This window comes from Alexandromys fortis, unplaced genomic scaffold, assembly GCF_014885135.2.
Source record: "Alexandromys fortis isolate MF-2015 unplaced genomic scaffold, M_Fortis_MF-2015_v1.1 scaffold_70, whole genome shotgun sequence".
Classification (NCBI taxonomy): domain Eukaryota; kingdom Metazoa; phylum Chordata; class Mammalia; order Rodentia; family Cricetidae; genus Alexandromys; species Alexandromys fortis.
Window position 1 is genome coordinate 7,317,581 of NW_026067955.1, and position 18,716 is coordinate 7,336,296.

The 18,716-nt window shown below is 45.1% G+C and overlaps 2 protein-coding genes across 2 annotated transcripts in view; both read right to left on the reverse strand.

Annotated features, from left to right (window-relative positions):
* Dis3l (DIS3 like exosome 3'-5' exoribonuclease) overlaps window positions 1-18,716 on the reverse strand; it is a 38,227-nt gene that overhangs the window by 5,993 nt on the left and 13,518 nt on the right. The window contains exons 5-11 of the mRNA XM_050151781.1: window positions 16,088-16,264; window positions 14,964-15,042; window positions 11,983-12,162; window positions 8,802-8,971; window positions 7,375-7,536; window positions 3,071-3,318; window positions 2,478-2,570 (exon numbers count right to left, since the gene is read on the reverse strand). Of these exons, the coding sequence (XP_050007738.1) occupies window positions 2,478-2,570; window positions 3,071-3,318; window positions 7,375-7,536; window positions 8,802-8,971; window positions 11,983-12,162; window positions 14,964-15,042; window positions 16,088-16,264 (1,109 nt within the window). The remainder of the gene's footprint in view (window positions 1-2,477; window positions 2,571-3,070; window positions 3,319-7,374; window positions 7,537-8,801; window positions 8,972-11,982; window positions 12,163-14,963; window positions 15,043-16,087; window positions 16,265-18,716) is intronic.
* LOC126507502 (60S ribosomal protein L39-like) lies at window positions 16,275-18,667 on the reverse strand. Its single transcript, XM_050152005.1, has one exon. The coding sequence runs from the start codon at window positions 17,157-17,159 to the stop codon at window positions 17,004-17,006; it is 156 nt and encodes a 51-aa protein (XP_050007962.1). The 5' UTR covers window positions 17,160-18,667; the 3' UTR covers window positions 16,275-17,003.

Below are 18,716 nucleotides of genomic sequence, written 5' to 3' on the forward strand. Positions count from 1 at the left end.
CACACACACACACACACACACTCTCTCTCTCTCTCTCTCTCTCTCTCTCTCTCTCTCTCTCTCTCTCTCTCTCTCTTTCTCTTTCTCTGTATGTATGCATATAGTTACACACACACTTTAACATTAAAAACAAAGTCAGGCTGGGTGATGGTGGTGTACTCTTCTAATCCCAGCATTTAGGAGGCAGAGGCAAGTGGATCTCTGTGAGGCCAGCCTGGTCTACTGAGGGAGTTCAAGGACAGTCAGAGCAACACAAAGGAACCCTGTCTCAAAAAACCAAAAAACAAAGTCAGGCTGGGCGTGGTGATACACTCCTTTAACCCCAGCACTTGGGAAGCAAAGGAAGACAGAGGTGTGTGAGTCTGAGGCTAGCCTGGCTTACTCGGTCCAGACCAGTCAAGGGTACACAGTGAGACCCTATGACAACAACAAAGTCAGACTGGGTTCTGCTAACTCTCAACTCTGAAATGACTTCAAGCACAATAATGGAGAACCTCACAGTTCTCCATTTTGAGTAGAATAGCCTGCCACTGATTGAGTCAGGTCTGTTTAGTGCCTCGGGAAGTTAGAGCAAAGCCTTTAAATCCGACCAGAGGACAGGGAGCTCGGAATCCATCTTCATGATAGGTTAATTAGCAAAAAGCTCATTTAGCAAAGAACTATTCTGCCACCAAAACATTTTATTAAAGAAGCCTATATATTTATAATGCATACATTTTAAAGGGGCTAATTTTCCTAATATGTAAAGAGTCTTCATGAATCAGTAATAAATCACAAACCTAAATGAAAATGCATAAGGAATATGAAGTAGTTCACAGGAAAGAATACATAAATAACCCTTAACAAAAATGTTTAACTTCACACATAGTAGAAAATAAAATTAAAATTAAGATCCTACTATCTAGCAGACTAACTTAGAGGAAAGAGTACAGTATAGTGTATGGGTCAGGCTGTGGGAAAACAAGCTTTTGCATGCACTGCTGTGAAAACAGAGGCTGTAACCTCTGTAGAGGGCAATCTGATTACATGCACCTTGGCATAAGTTCTGCTTCTCAGAGTTTCTCCTTCAGATATAGTTAATACTTAACGAGAGAGAACTAGTGATGGTGAGATGTCTCATGTCTCAGGGTGAAGAGCACTGGCTCTTCTGGAGGTTTAATCCCCAGAAGTGTGAGTCACATGGTGGTTCACAACTGTCTGTGACTTCAGTTCCCGGGGATCTGATGTCCTCTTCTGGCTTCTGCAAACACTATACACATGGATGGTGCCCGTACATACATGCAGGCATAACACTCAAGACACATAAAATAAAAATAAACAATTTTTTTTCGTTTTTTTTTTTTTTTTGAGATAGGATCTCCCTGTATAGCTCTGGCTGGCCTTGGTCCCAAGTGCTGGGATTAAAGGTGTGTGCCACCACTGCCTGGCTTAAATAAATCTTTTAAAAAAGGTACTGAAGGGTTGTGGATGTAGCTCAGTTGCTAGAGTGCTTTGCTTAGCTTGCACAAAGTTCTGGGCTGGATCCCCAGGGCTGCACAAACCAGGCATGTTGGTATACAGGTGGAGGCAGGAGGATCAGAAGGTCATCCTTGGCTTCCCGATCAGTTTAAGAACAAGATGCCTGCCTGATACTCTCTCTCAAAAAAAGGGGAGGTGGAATAAAATTTTACATGCTGAATAGCAGGTGTGTATAAATTATATATAAATACCACACACACATGTTCTCTTCTACATACACACACATATATATACAAATACTTGTTAGAAATATATATATGTTAGAAACAGAAGCAGTTTAGAATGAGAGTCTACTCTTTATATTGAAGGTATGCTAGTATTTTTATAAAAAATAAAAATTATGGGGGCTGGAGAGATGGCTCAGAGGTTAAGAGCACTGGCTACTCTTCTAGAGGACCTGAGTTTAATTCCCAGCAACCACATGGTGGCTCACAATTGTCTATAATATGAGCTGGTGCCTTTTCTAGCATGCAGGCATACATGCAGGCAGAACACTGTATATATAATAAATAAATAAATCTTAAAAATAAAAATCACACATCTATATTTGTATGCATTAAATATAGAAAAATATATAAGCGATCAATACCTAAGAAAAATAATAGGAAGGGCCCTTTATTCCATCCTTTGGAACTTTAAACTACTTCTAAACTATCTAACTATGCATTCACTGATAAACGCAAACTCCCTAAGCTCAGGTGCCTTCTGAAGAGCAGCATCTACTAGAGAGTGCTCCGCATTCTCCTCAGCCGGTGGTCTGCTTCAGAAAACTAGCATCAGGAGAGCAGAAAGAAAGGAGGAGGCTGGAAAAATAAAGCTCCCGGAAGCCATATGTGGAAGGGAAGCGGGAGGCAGGCAGCCCAGAGAGGGGGCAGGAGCAGCGGGTAGGTGTGGAGTGCTAAGGAGAGCACACTGGAAGGCCAAGAAGAAACAGCTCTGAAGGTGACGATCAGACTCACCTGTCAACGCCTCCCAGGAGGGAACAGAGATCCGCGCTGAGGATGGAGGGCAGCATGTCGTAGCGGCGGTCTGCTAGGTAGTAAGTGGTGGCCCTGGAATGACAGTGCGGGTAACTGACCTTCAGCAGCTGCAGCACTGCTGAGACTGTGGGCTGCAGGAGGTAAACAGCCAAGATCGGGGCTGGATTCCCCTGGGGCTACTGCTCCTCAGAAAGCACAGCGCCTGCCTAATTAAATAGTTCCCGTGTGCCCACTTGACCAAGTCACATTGCTTTGGCTGAGTATTCTTCCAGTGATGTAGAAAGTAAAAGTGACATGAATCTTGGTTGTATGAGAAAATGAGCATAATGACCTAGCGACTGTACAGACCGTATGACGTGTGAAAATGTGCTCATTTTAAGTTAAGAGGAAGTGATAGGTAAAAAGGTCAAGAAAGGACACAAACTGATCAAGGTACTATTTTCCTGAAGGGCGGTACTTCAGGAAAGTCCAGAAGAGATTTTCACTACTGTCCGTCCAAACAGGAGGTCTTGGCCATCTGAAACTCGCACAGAGACAAACACACAGCACACTGCTGGCTTCCAACAAGTTACCTCGTTCTAGCTTCGACATCAATATAAGAGTTGGGGGTCACAAAGTGTGTGACGTCGGCGATATGGACCCCGAGCTCCAGGTTGCCATTGGCTAAGGTTCTGACCGAGAGTGTGTCATCCACATCTTCACAACCCTTGGGGTCGATACTGAACACAAGGTGGCTGTTCCTCAGGTCCTTCCGCTCTCTTTCTTCTTTGGGGCTCACCTTCCAAGGGTTTTCTGGTGTGTTCACTGGCATCTCACACATCTGCACCAGAGACCAAGCATTCAGAAATCCATGCATTATGAGGTTCTCTAAAAACCCACTCCCTTGGGCTGGAGAGATGGCTCAGAGGTTAAGAGAATTGACTACTGTTCCAGAGGTCCTGAGTTCAATTCCCAGCAACCACATGGTGGCTCACATCCATCTATAATGAGATCTGGTGCCCAGAACACTAATACATAATAAATAAATAAAAAAATCCCCACTCTCTTGGAGGGCTCAGTGGTTAAGAGCACTGGCTGCTCCTCCAGAGGACCCAGGCTCAATACTCAGCACCCATGTGACAGCTCACAACTGTCTATAAACCCAATCCCTGGGGTTCCAATGTCCTCTCTGACTTCTTTGGGCACCAGACATTCATGAAGATTCTGTCTACCTTGTTTCTTGAGATAGAGTGATTATTCACAAACCTGGAATGCTCCCATTATGCCGGACTGGCTGGTCATCAAACCCTAAGGGTCTCTTACAAGCATATGTCACCAGGCCCAGTTTTTATGTGGGTCTGGGTTGGAACTCAGATCCTCATGACTGCATAGGAAGCACTTTACTGACTGGGCATCTTCCCTGTCTTATTTGTCTTCTTTTGATTATAACTGTTCATCAGGTGCCTCCCAAGCGTCGGGCACTGGAGGACTCGCGGCCTGCTGGGAGCTGTCCCTGGGCCAGCGAATAGGTGACAGGATGTGACAATGCATCCTGCTTCCACAGCAGCCTGGGTCTGCACAGATATGACAGTGCATCCTGCTTCCACAGCAGCCTGGGTCTGCACAGATGTGACAGTGCATCCTGCTTCCACAGCAGCCTGGGTCTGCACAGAGCTGAGCTCTTCAGTCAGACCCTGAAGAGACAAAAATCTCCACGCCCCCCTCCCTGAAATAAAAGCTTATTCCTTAAAGATAATTTAAACAAGACTAATCTGGGGCATTTTCCCTCTATGATCACCTGTTTAAGTCATCAATTTGTAGCTAAGTAGGCTACAGGAGAGAGAATTCTAGTCCTGTGAAATCTAATTCAAACTTAATTTTATTCCAACATTTCACTAAGAGGTGCCAAGCAAGTCAACAAATAACTTCCAGAAACTAATGTTAAACATAAAAATTTAATCATAGTCTAAATTTAATAATGTAAAATAGTTAAAATATTTTCTTATTGTAGCCCCTGTTATGTCAGAAGCTATAATGTAAACAAGCACACCCATCCACTGTGGATGGTAATTTACACCGGGGCAATGTTTTTCTGGAAAACTATCTGCCAATATATAATAAACCTATTTAAATTTTTTATGCCCTTTGACTTGGTAATTTAACTTTAAGGATTATATTCCATGGGGATGATAAAAAAAAGAGTAAAAAAGGCAACACTGATTTAAAAAAAATGTTTCAAGTAACATTTTCCCCTAATACTGAAAAATTAAACACTACCAATGTCCAACAATTGAGGAATGTTTAAGCAAAGTAGGGTAAATTAATTTTGGTAATTGTCTTAACTACTAAAAATAAGTAGGCTATGTCAATATATAGAAACAATTTTAAGTGAAGAAGGCAGAATAGAATATAAGTGTGCACAATGGATATGGCCACAAGAGAATAAGGGAGATTTCTGAGACTGTGAAAGACCAGAAAGTGATGAAATCACTGGTATTTTATGTTCATTGGACTTTTGTTTTCTGTAAAGGTTTCAAAAAACATTTCATAATGAGCCTGATTTTTTGATCCATCCAGCTCTGGTGGGTCCAGTGTAAAGAAAAAGGGCTAACCTAAGAAACTCACACTGGCCCTAAACCAGAGCTGGTGAAAGAAATTCACCCTGGCCCTGAGACCTGAGCTAGTGAAAGAAACACTTTAGCCCTGAACCCAGAACCTAAGAACACACCCTGACCCTGAAACTAGAGCCAAAGAAATACTTTAGCTGTAGAACCAGAGCCAGTGAAAGAAACACTCCCAGGCCCTAAAACTAGAGCCAAAAGGCTAAAAAGGACCCGCAAAAGAAACACAATTTGGCCCTGAAACCAGAGCCGACTCTGCCCCTGACCAACTGACCAATGAAACCAACCAACCCCTGAGCAGAAAATCTCCCTGGGAAAACTGCCACTAAGAAGCCCTATATAAGCCCCTCTGCATGTTCAGTGGCTAGCTGTCCTAGCCCACTCTGGCAGAAGCAGCCACTCTTCTGGACTCCTCTTTCCTAAAGAAATCTCTTTCTTAAAAGAATTTTGAGTGAAGATCTTTTGCTGGCACAGAGCAGAACCTTTGCTGAGATGTTCCCTTAAGGGGAATGAACAGAAAAACAAAACAAAACAAAAAACTGTTTCTTCTAAACAGTTACATTTGCTGGGAAACTCCCTTGGGAATGGAGCAGAAAAAGTGTTGCCAGAGCTTTTCCCCTTTAGCAGAGTGAAGCAGAAGAAGTAACATCTTGGGCGGGAGCTGAGTAGAGCAGAAGAGGAAACAGGTAGCTCTGCTAGGCCGTTCCCTCAGGGGAACCGAGCAGAGGTCAGCTGTGATGACTTTCTCTAAGAGAGGAGCAGGATTGCTCCGTCCTGCAGGGAGACCATCTCACACTGCACCCCAGCTTTAGGTAAAGCCTGACTTCCCGACCAGTCAGGATACCTTGTCCTTCAGAGCTGTAACACTCGCAGGCAGAGCTCAGCTGGGTCTGTAAAGAAGCTACATAGAGTGGGTGTGGTGGTGCATGCCTTTAAACCCAGCACTCTGTAGGCAGAGGCGGGTACATCTCTGGGAATTCCAGTCCAGCTATGGCTACATAGCATGACTTTGTCTCAAAAAAAATAAAAAAAAAATGAGGTAGAAGAAGAGAAGGAGCAGGAAAAGAGGATGAGAAGGAAGAAGAGGAGAAGGGGGGGGTGATAGTGGTGCATAAGTTTGGAAATGGACATTGACTACAAGACCCTGACATATCATTTTTTTAAATTTATTTATTTACTTATTATGTATATAAAATTCTGTTTGTGTATATGTCTGCAGGCCAGAAGAGGGCACCAGACCCCATTACAGATGGTTGTGAGCCACCATGTGGTTGCTGGGAATTGAACTCAGGACCTTTGGAAGAGCAGGCAATGCTCTTAACCACTGAGCCATCTCCCCAGCCCCTGACATATCATTTTAAGCACAGGTGAGCCGGGCAATGGTGGCGCATGCCTTTAATCCCAGTACTTGGGAGGCAGAGGCAGGTGGATCTCTGTGAGTTCGAGACCAGCCTGGTCTACAGAGCTAGTTCCAGGACAGGCTCCAAAGCCTCAGAGAAACCCTGTCTCGAAGAAAAAAAAAAAAAAAAAAAAAAGCACAGCTGAAAAATATAAAATTCTGAGCGCAGTGGGGCTGTAGGAAATTTAGTCTATACTTGGAGCTGACTTTAAGTTTGGCCCAGGTATAGAATTGGGATGAGTGAGATTTTGTTCCTAATTATCTGTGGCTTTAGACAGTTGGTTGTCATATAGTATAAAGTTGTTTTTCAGGGATGGGGAGATGACTTAGTGAGTGAAGGCTTACCACACAAACACGAGACCCCAATTTTGGATTCCCAGCTCTGGGTGTGGATGAAGCACACCTGTAATCATCCCTATGCTGAGGAGGTGGAGCCAGGAAGCTCTCTGGAGCTTCATGGCTCCCAGCCTCACTGATTTAGTGAGTTCCATATTCAGTGAGAGATTCTGTCTCAAACAATGAGTTGGAAGGGCTGGAAAGATAGTTCAGCAGTTAAGAGCATTTGCTGCTTTTCCAGAGGACCCAAGTTTGATTCCCAGCACCCATGTCAGCTTACAACAGCCAGTTCCAAGGGATCCAATATCCTGTTTGGGCTACACATATGGATACACACAGACACATGCATACATAAATAAAAATAAAATAAGGGGCGCATGGTTAATGAAGATGCTAGACGTTGACCTTTGGCCTCCATATTGCACACACAATTAAATTTACACACACAAACACAAAAGGTTTTTCTTTCTTCATGATAAAACAGCAACAAAAGCTGAAAGAAACGTATGTCTCTGGACCAAAGATCTAAGAGAAATCTGACCTGGGCTTCTGAGAAGGGAACAACAGAAATACTGTTTTCTACCAGGATGGTTGCAATCTCCCCTTCCAGATCACCGATTCGCCCTAAAACACGCACGAAGTGTCCATTTGGATACACTGATGTTGTCTCCCAGGAGTCAATTCTCACAACCACCCTGAAGTCCTATACAAAGGGAAAAAAGATACAATGCGAACCAAAGCTAGAGTTAAGTGGGTCAATGTGAAGCAACAAAACTAACCAGATAAACAGAGTACCAAAGGCAGGCTAATTTGGGAACAGTGGCTTGCAGTAGCTTATTTTTGCTTTCTGTTTTTTCTTGCCACTCTTCCGAATGGCCAGATGGTATACAAATGCTTGGCCAATGCTTTGAAGGGAGACATTACCTCTCTCCTTCAGACAACTGGGACATTTCAGTTAACTAATACATTTTAGTTAACACTTGAAACACAAGGGGTACAACCCAATAATGTAGGGTTCTAATTAAGTTTTAAGACAATAGTCTTGGGAACTGGGGAGATGGCTCAGTGATTATGAGCACTTCTGCCAGAGGACCTGGGTTTGGTTTCCAGCACTCACATTAGGCAGCTCACAATCCCTATAACTCCAGTGCCAGGAGACCTGACACCCACTTTCTGGCTTGTTGTGGGCACACCTACACACATGTAAATAAAAATAAAATAAATCTTAAAAAAATAAATAAAACAACAGTCTCACTTTCTAGTGTGGGAATTACTCTCTAATTTCTTTTTAGTCTTAAGATGCTCCTTGGCAGGAAAGATGGTACCAGTGTAAGCTGGACCTCTCTACTGCCCAGACTCCAGACACCCTAGAATGCAAAGTGCCATCATCGTACCTGGGCTGAGAGTCTGCAGAAAGCTTCCAGAGGCAAAGGCACAATGACCAGGAAAGGGCTGGGGACATTCTACTTTAGTCTCATTTACAAACTGCCAAATACTAGGCAGTGAAGTCAGGAATTGCCTCTGCTCTCTGCCCCAAGTAAAAGTTAGTATCTGCCCGCTCTCTGGCACTCCAGTCCTGTATGGATAATCGATCTCTGAAGTCATACTATATCATCCCTGCAGGACACTCGGATCATATATCTGGATCTTTCCCTGGAAGGAAGCTTGTTAGTGTTGGCAGACTGCATGTATCGAAAGTTTCGGGGTTGGACAGCAGGATAATGTATGTTCTCTCAGCGTGTCCTACACAGCTCTTTCTAGGACAACTTCTCTCTGGCCTTCATTTATTAACCATGGACTACTTAACGGATGGTTCTTATATATTTAGAATGTTTAAAAACAGTATCTTAAGAGTGCCAGATACCATCAATAATTTATTTCCTCTTATTCAAAGGAGTTACAATGCTTCCCGGAGCTGCTCAAAAGCCAGCGAAGACAGAGGCAGAAGAGAAGTGCAGCTGCACCTACCTGGAGGGCCTCGGCCTGCTGGGTGCTAATGCGGATTTTGGGGATTCTGTAATCCCAGGGTGTGACTAGGATCTTCTGAGCATTTTTGCCCTGAGACTGGACCTCTTCTTTGGATGGAAATGTCACCACATAATCTCTCCAGTTCTTTTGAAGGATGCCCACCACTCGACCTTCAGGGAGACAAAACAGCAAAGCACGGACTGGTTGGTTACCTCCTCTCTGGGCTGTGAGCGCAGCAGCACAGAAGTGAACAAGAAATGCGCTGCTCCTGATCTCAAGCTCATTCACGCGGCCCAGATGAGTTTGGAGACCTGTCTTCTTAGCACTTTGAATGTGAATTTTTTTTCACCCCTGAGATAGGGTTTCTCTGTGTAACAGGCCTAGATGTCCTGGAACTAGATCAGCCTGGCTTTGAACTCACAGAGATCCACCTGCCTCTGCCTCCTGAGTGCTTGAATTAAAGGCGTGCACAACCACTGCTCAGAACATACATTTTTAAAAAAAAAAACAGCTCTTAAAAAATTGTCAGCTGGGCCGGGCAGTGGTGGTGCATGCCTTTAATCCCAGCACTCGGGAGGCAGAGGCAGGCGGATCTCTGCGAGTTCGAGACCAGCCTGGTCTACAAGAGCTAGTTCCAGGACAGGCTCCAAAACCACAGAGAAACCCTGTCTCGAAAAACCAAAAAAAAAAAAAATTGTCAGCTGGGTGTAGTAGTTCTCTCTATGTAGCCCTGGCTGTCCTGGAACTCACTATGTAGACCAGGCTGACCTTAAACTCACAGAGATCCACCTGCCTCTGCCTCCCAGTGCTGGGGTTAAAGATGTGTGCCACCATGACTGGAAACACTTGTCTTTAACCCTTGCCCCTGTTTTGTGCTTCCATGGTCGCCTGTGTTCTCTCAACACCTGCACTCACTTGGTCTAGTGGACACAGCAAAGGATACACATCCTAAATCTACTACATAGCACTGAAGCCAGGGAAACATAACCACAGTAGCTACAAGTACAATTTTCCCTTGTATGTGTGTGTGTTTATGTGTTTGTGTTCAGATGCCATTCTTTGGGAACTAATGACCTGGACTTTTGAGATGAAGTCTCTCATTGGCCAAGCTGACTGGCCAAGAAGTCCCAGAAGTCCTCTTGTCTCCACCTCCCCAGTACTCTGATTATTTTACAAACGTGAGTTTCAGGAACAGACTCAGGTCCTCCTCACTGCATGCACCTTGCTAAATGAGCCATGTGCCAGGTAACTCCCTTTTGAAAGTGCTGCGGGGAGGACAGAGGGGGTGAGGTGATGATCTTGCCACAGGGCACCTGAGTGAGGCCTGACCCTACAGAGGTGTGGGGCAAGCCTGGGAAGTCTCTGGATTCAGGCCATGTGTCACAGTTAGAGCCGACAGGATCTGTGGATGTGTGAAAAAATAAGTCTAGGGCAGTTCCAGTCTTTTGGATGGTCCAACTCTCAGAACGAGCTTTCAGCTAAGTGGATGAGGACCGCTGCAGGGGAAGCAGGCTTGGGGCAGAAGTCAGGAGGCTTAGGAGGCATCTTTAGGCTGAGATGCCCATTGGACATTCAGGGGAAGATGCCATAAAGGCAACCAGAGGTAAAGAAAGTGGCTGGAGACACAAGGTCAAAGACGGAACAGCCTAGAGAGTGCATGGAACAGGAAGTCCCCAGCAGAGCACTGCACACCCAGAAAGCTGGAAGAAGAGAAGGACAGCAGAGAAGCTGAGATAGGCGGCCAGAAGGGCAGAGGGTGAGGGAGCTTGGGTTTCCTGAAGTTCAGAGAGCATCACACCCACGAGCTGTTCACATGCTGTGACAATGAGCACAAGGAAGTGACCTGTATTTGGGCAGGAGGGCCCTGGGAATCAGACACGAGCAGATTTAGAGGAGAGGGAGAGGAGAGCCAGACTGCAAGCCTGTGAGACCCTGCGGAAAGCAAGACAAGTGAGCGTGGAGGAAAAAACCCATCATCCCAACTGAGGCAGTGGCTGGAAATCACACAATGCCCAGCGGGGCTTTTTGTTTCTGCGGGTACTGTACAAGTTAAAATAAACCTGCAGGGGGCCATATACCGTGCTGTATAGTTATAACCCTCGTGCTATGGTATGGGGGAGACAGGAGCATCAAGGCTGTCAAAGAGTCTGAGCCCAGCATGGGCTATGCCAGACCCTGTACACACATTTAATCCCAGAACTTGGGAGGCAGAGGCTGGGGAATCTCTGAGTTCAAGGCCAGCATGATACAGAGTGAGTTTTAGGACAGGCAGGGCCACACAGAGAAACCCTATCTTGAAAAACTAAACAACAAACAAACAAACAAAAGAAGCCAAACTAGTAAATAAACCTGTGGAGGAATTGAGGGTGGCTCAGTGGGGGAACACATGTTCAGCATGTCTCAGGTCCTAGGTTCAGTCCCCAGCATTAAAAACAACAACCACAGCAAAACAGATTGCAGAGAGGGGACGCTGATAATGTAGAGATCATGTCTTATTTTCTCGCATGCTTCACGTTCTTACAAGTCACTAAAAGTAGTTTGTAAGTTGTTCTCACCACACATACACAAGGAGGATGTAGTGGCTACAGAGATGGCTCAGTGAATAAAATCACTGCCACACAAGTATGAGGGCCTGAGTTCGAATCCCCAGAACTCAAGTAAAGCCAGGTAGTCTTCTTCAACAGGCAGTAGCAGAACCAATACCAGAAGCTGTTCTCTGACTTTTACATGCATGCCCTAGCATGCACACCAGCACTCATGAGCATGAACACACATGCACATCATATACATAAAAAGACAATGTTTAGGGGCTGGAGAGAATGCTCAGTGGTTAACAGTACTAACTGTTCTTCCATAGGATCTGGGTTTAATTCCCAGTACCCACATGGTGGCTCACAAACATTTATAATTCCAATTCCAGGGCATCCAAATACCCTATTCTAGCCTCAGTGGGCACCAAACAATCACAGACATACATGCATAGGCAAAACACTCCTACACATAAAAATAAATAAAAGATTACTTTTAAAACCATGGTATATGAGGTAATCTGTATGCTAATTAGCTGGATTTAGCCACTCAACAGTGTATACCTATATCAAAACATCACAGTATACTAATGAACACATACAAGTTTCAAACAAACAAAATCAGGCAGGATTATACTTCCGGGTGGGCTCACCTGTGGGCATGGGCTCACTTGGGGATTCGCCCGAGGCTTTGTCTTCACTGTCGTTCTCACTCAGGGCAGCAGTTCTTCCTTTCCACTCATTTTTGGGGAGCAGCTCCACCACCACCACATCTCCATGGATGGAGCGGTTCCGAGCCTTTGTGCCATGGATGAGGATGTCGCTGAGCAGGTCTGTGCAGCACAGAGAAGCTGTGAGCCAACGGTTGCCACACCAGGAGACATTTCAGATGGACCGCATCTCAAGCCTGAGCAGACACTGCTGGGGCTGGAGAGGCGGCTCAGTGGGGGAAGTGCTCACCATACAAGCACGAGGGTCTGAGTTTGGATCTCCAGTGACCATGTAAAAAGCCAGGTGTAGTGGTGCATGTCTGCAACCCTTGCACTTAGTGGGCTGGAGACAGGAGAATTTGGGAGCTCACTGGCCAGTCTGTCTAGCCAAAGGAGCAAACTTCACTTTCAGTGAGATCCCCTGTCTCAAAAAATCAGGTGGAGGAGGCTAGGAAGATGGTCCAGCCTGCCTTATAAGTATAATAATCTGAATTCTGAACACCAGTACTCACATAAAGCCAGAGGTACACTTACACACCCATACATACACATACACACAAACACACATATATGCACACAAACAAAAGTAGGAAATGACACAGGAAGATACTTAACATCAACCTCCATAAGTGCACAAAATGGTAAGTGCACCTGTATACCCAGGCATACACCTCTCTGCAGTGGAATAATCCTTCCATACACTGTGAATATGTATTACTCTCATTGGTTAATAAAAAGCTGACAGGCTGGTAGCTGGGCAGAAAGTTAGGTGAGAAAGCCAAACTAAGAATGATAGGAAGGAGGGATGAGTCGAGGAGACATCAGTCAGCCACAGAGGGAACAGTACACGCTGGAGGACAGGTAAAGCCATGAGTCAAATGGCAGGATGTAGATTAATAAAAATGGGTTAATTTAAGTTGTAAGAGCTAGTTAGTAATAAGCCTGAGCTACTGGCCAAGCGTTTGTAATTAATGTAAGTTTCTCTGTGTTTATTTAGGACTGGGCAGTTGGGACAGGAAACTTTGCCTATACTTCTTTCTCTTGTAAGCTTGGTTTTCAACACGACTACTTCTGAAATCAACCATAACATAAGCAGTGGGATACTCCCATGAAGGATTTTCTTGATCAGATTATTTGAAGCAGAAAGACCCATCCTAAATGTGGTTGTGCCTTCTGATGGTAGCCCAGATAAAAGGACATGAATTTGCTTTTGCCTGCTACCTCCACCCTTGATGGCAAGTCCAACTATCTTGTTGCAGCATCTTTCACTGGGGTTAGAACTAACTTATTCAGCTTTCCAATTCAGACAGATGACCATTGGCTCTCCAGGAATCCTCCAGGCCTTCAGTGCCAGATCAGGACTGCTGAGATGACCAGCTCATGGAAGGAGCAGCTACTGGATTCTTAGGCTCTCCAGAGTGAGTCAGATATTGTTGGATTACCTGGACTATGTGTGTAAGCCAATCTAACAAAACCTTCATATATATATATATATATATATATATATATATATAAAATCTCTATTCAGTTAGTTCTGTTACCTTAAGTGCGCGCACAAGCGCGCACGCACGCACACACACACACACACACACACACACTCCAAAACAAATTTCTTCCTTCTAAAGGGAATGTCAAACAGCTTCTTTCTTTCTGTGTAGACCAGGTTGGCCACAGACTTGTGACCCTTCTGTCTCAATCTACTGAGCTCTGGGGTTATAGGTGGCACCATGTTTGGCTTAAACTTCTTGTGTTCTGAAGGTTCGGGGTAAACTAAGACTACTCCCGTGGCACACTGGATGATGTGTTTATGCAAGCCCCCCTTCATCAGTTTCTTTGAAAAGTTTTTAAATTTGTTGACAGTCTCACTCAGGTACATAATGTATAACGATCACTCTTCACCCTTCTTCTGCTATTTTGTTTTGAATCCTTCTCTATCCCATCACCTTTCAAAGTAGGTATTACTCTCCTGCATGTAACTGAGCTTACACTGGATTTATGCTCAATTCTTTCACGGTACTGTGTAGACAAGAGAGTGGTCAGTGTGCATATAAAGTGCACACATGGGATGCAGACCTGAAGAGGGGCTGAGGAACAAAGGCCCTGGGAGCCGCTGTCACTCAGCCTCCCATTTTCACCGTCAAGGTTTCTTCTTCCTTTCATGCTTTGTTTCCCCCAATCTGCCTGAAACGTGACCACAGGAGAGCACACAGGGGCAGTGCAGAGGAGTTCTCACAACACAGCCTGGGCTGCAGGCTGAGCCCCACAGGTTAGCAGTGGGACCTCAGAGAGGCTGCTTCCTTCCCCTGAATGGCAGCTTAAGCATACCGCAACAAACCAGAAGTCAGGGCTGTGGCTGCCTAGGAGGAATAATTTAAAATCCACAGCACAGCAAGATCGTAGCTATAGCGGGTGACAACCGTGTGAAAACACAGGGTCTGCAGCGTCTGCGGTGACGGCCGTGCAGTGTCACCTGCATCTGGGGATAGGCACAGCACTACAGGATCATTAAACTATCTTCATCTTTTTATGTTTTTGAGACAGGGTCTTTCTCCATAGTGCTGGCTGTCCTGGAACTCTTTCTGTAGATCAGACTCTCCTTAAACTCTTTGAGACCCTGTCTCTGCCTCGCAGGTGCAGGAATTAAAGGCACATGCCATCATTCCCAGTGTATTTTTTTTTTTAAAAAAAGAATTAAAAAATAAAGACAGAAATGATAGACAAATAGCACAAGCAAAGTCCTAGGTTCAATTCCTAGCACTAACTGCCCCCCCCCAAATTGTGGACAAAATAAACCTAAGGGGGAAACCCCTAAAATCCACAAATGCCAATATACATAAGGCTGCACGACACCTCAACTTGCTTTCTTTACCATATAATGTCAGAATTTAAAAAGCAGCATGGAAATGTTGTGGTTGGTACCGAACCTGAGTCCTTACTGCTGGCTCCTTGTAGGCGAACAAAAGCTTCTATCTGAGCTCTGTGCTTGTTGACGTTCAGAATTCCCTAGAATTGTAAGCAAAAATCAGTGTGAACAAAGTTCTTTCTTGACCCAGTTTTCAAAAAGTTACAAAAATATCTAAATATTTCTTAGCAGACTGTGGTCCCTGTCTTCACGCTAGAGTGCCTTTTCTTAAGAGAATACACTGCTGACTTGAACTACTCTGCAGCTGCACCAAGGGCAGGACACGCTCCTTACACTACGGCAGGGACTTCAGCCCGGCACACTCAACCTTTGGCCCCAAACAGACTTCTGAGTAGCCTGCTAGATGTGCAGAATCTGTGCCAGGCAGTGGTGGTGCATGCCTTTGATCCCAGCATTTGGAAGGCAGAGACAGGTAGATCTCTGTGAGTTCGAGGCGCCTGGTCTACAAAAAGAGTTCCAGGAGACAGGGCTATTACACAGAGAAATCCTGTCTGGAGGAAAAAAGAAAGAAAGAGCCGGGCGGTGGTGGCGCACGCCTTTAATCCCAGCACTCGGGAGGCAGAGGCAGGCAGATCTCTGTGAGTTCGAGACCAGCTGGTCTACAAGAGCTAGTTCCAGGACAGGCTCCAAAACCACAGAGAAACCCTGTCTCGAAAAAAAAAAAAAAAATCCCCCCCCCCCAAAAAAAAGAAAGAAAGACAGACAAAATCCTTAGCTCTAAATCTTGACAATGGGGGACACACAAGACCACACACAGCCACATGGCATAACAGGAACCCTTCCCCAAGCCCCGATAGCACCTGAGGCCTCCTTTGAGGGGCAGGAGAGTGGCAAAGGAGGGAAGACAAACTCACAGATGCGATGTTGCTGCTGCCACGTCCACACCCGCATTCAAAACTGTATTTCTTTCCCAGTGACAGAAGGCTACCCCCACCCTGTGTGACACTTGGGCAGCTTAGAACTAGACAGTTAAGGACTAGGGAAAAAATGAACTGGGCAGCTCTGCTTACTCAAGCCCATCTTGCGACAGGCATTGAACTCAGAGCCCTGGAGTGGAAGGCAAGCTAAGAAGAGAAAAAAAAAATGCTGGTTGTACTGACACCTGCCCTTCACTGCCACCCTCACCTGGATGTAGCGTCCGGATTTGATGCCTGCCTCCAGCACTTCCAGGGGAAGGTGTTCTGGGTACTCCTTCCCATGGGTTTCCTGACTTTCGCTCTCCCTTTCCCGGCGAGACTGCAGGATGGAGTCGCAGAGCTCATGGGCAGCCTTTAAATCCGGCCAGAAGTTGTCCAAGTAATTCTGTATTTGGTAAAGGCACAGAGAAACATGGCCAGATGCTGAGTCTTCATTCCAGCACTACTACAGGACCAAGTGGGCTAAGAAGATAAGAACATCTGCCTGAAGACCTGACTTCAAATCCCAGCTCCCACATGAAAATTCCCACTGTAACCCTGTGCTGAGGGCGTGAGGACTCTGAGACAGGAGGATTGCTGAGGCTTGCTGGCCAAGGCCTAGCTTCAGGGTCAGTAGAGAAATTATCCCCAGGGAATAAGGTAGGAGCAAGACATTCAGTGTCCTCCTCTGGTCTCCATGTATGCACCTGACATACACTGAACACACAACATACAAACACACATCAATTTTTTTCTCTATGTATCTCACTTCTGAACATGATGGTCTATAAAGAACAGATAGGAAAATCTTCTATTATGTATTCTTATCTTCTTACATGTGATTTCAACTTAATTTAAGGCTAAGATACATTCTCTTTTCTCCAATTATAAAGGAAAGAAAACATCTTTCTGTGGAAGCCAGCACTCCTCCTATTAATTTCAATCCTGTTCGGACAGCTTCCTTTCTTCCCTTCTTCCTCTTTTTTTTTTTTTTTTCCAAAAGGTTCTACATTTTATTACTGGAGAAACCACTCCCAACTTAAACATGATTAAGTCTCCAGATTGAAAATGTTGAACTTCATCTTGTAACACTCATCAAGGATCACGATTCATCATTAATTGTTTTGCCATTCATTGTTGACTCCTTACAGACTCAGCTTCGTTCTCCTCCAGTGTCTTCTCTTGGAGTTGTACCTGATTTTGTTGCCAGTTTTCATCCGAATCCACTGAGGAATAGGACGATTTTGCCTTTGTTTCTTAGCCAGGAATCGCTTGATTCTGAAAGTCTTGTGAGAAGACATGGCGAGAAGGCTGGGCGGGCAGGTCTCCCTTCTTCCTCTTAAAAGTTCTGTTCACACCAGCGTCAGCACGGCAACCCTGTGCCCGTGTGCCACCTAACACCCCATTTTGTCAGGAAACAACCTCTTCACGAAGAATTGATCACCTTGGTTCTTCGCATCCAACGTCAAGTCCCCAGAGAGAATCCTGTTCTCCTCTCGCCTGAAGCTGACCCTCTTCTCTCTTTCTCTGCTATCACTCACCTCTACGGGCCCTTGCTCACAGTTTGCTCAAGAACTGCTCTACAAAATAAAACTATCCTGTACTACTGGACTACAAAGAAAAGTAATTCTCAAAAAAGTAGAAAAATGTAATTTTAGTCAACTGTCCTCTGCAGGAACAAGACATGATGTATTACCACAGAAAAAGCAAGTGACACTGCCATTAATATCTAGCGCCCCTGGAATTCTCTGGCACTCCAGAACACATTTTTATAGCGCAGTCAAGAAAATTCTATTGGCAAATCTTTAGCAATACATGCACATGGGAACCCTTATGGAATCTACAATTTAAAATTGGAACTGGACGTTCTCTAAGCTGACAGGGATAATGGAGGCTGCATCTTGGTTTTTGCATCAGAAAATGCAATCAGCCAGTAGATTTGATTGGCCAACCGGACAGACAGGAGAGACCTGCCATCTATGGAGAGATTAACCGCCGGCCAATCTCCTAGAAGGTGCTTAAGAGACAGGAAGAAGGTGTTGCTATGACAGCCCGAAGCAACTGGCACTGATAAAACGACGACTGTGACCCGAGAGCCCGCACATAAGTAATGCCGCAGCTCGGCTCCGAGTGCCCCTGCTCTTCTTCATGCATAATTCCAGTGGGGAAAAGTGAGGGGTCGCTGACATACAAGACTGGCTTTAAGGGGCTAGGGATGTGGCTCAGCTGGTAGAATTTGCAAAAGTCAAGGCCACCTGATTACCAATAATGCTATGAGTCATCTCTCTCTCTCTCTCTCTCTCTCTCTCTCTCTCTCTCTCTCTCTCTCTCTCTCTCTCTCTCTCTCTCTCTTTTTAAAGATTTATTTATTTTATGGGCATGAGTGTTTTACTTATCTGTATGCATATGTACCACATGCATGCCTGGTGCTTGAGGAAGTCTTCCTTCTATTTCCCTTTCCGTTTTTTATGAGACGGGCTCTCACTCTGCAGCCCAGCCTGGACTCAGACTTTCGGTGAGCTCCTGCCTCAGAATTGGCAACCTACCCCGGTACTGGAATTACTATGAAGTCTACTTTCTCTTATCTGTGTTGCCCAAGAATCTAGGCTGCAGCCTTACAGGCACTGTTAAGAACTGAATGAGTAGCTAGGCAGTGGTGGCACACACCTTTAACCTCAGCACTCAGGAGGCAGAGGCAGGTGGATTTCTTGAATTCGAGGCCAGCCTGGTTTACAGAGTGAGTTCTAGGATAGTTGGGGCTACACAATCAAACCTTGTCTCAAAAAACAACAACAAAAACAAAAAAAAAACAAAACCCAAAACCAAACCAAATAAGCAAACAAAAAACCCAAACTAAG

What these genes read in the sequence shown, in the direction of transcription:
- LOC126507502 (XM_050152005.1), bottom strand. Translation starts at nt 17,159, where the DNA reads ATGTCTTCTCACAAGACTTTCAGAATCAAGCGATTCCTGGCTAAGAAA.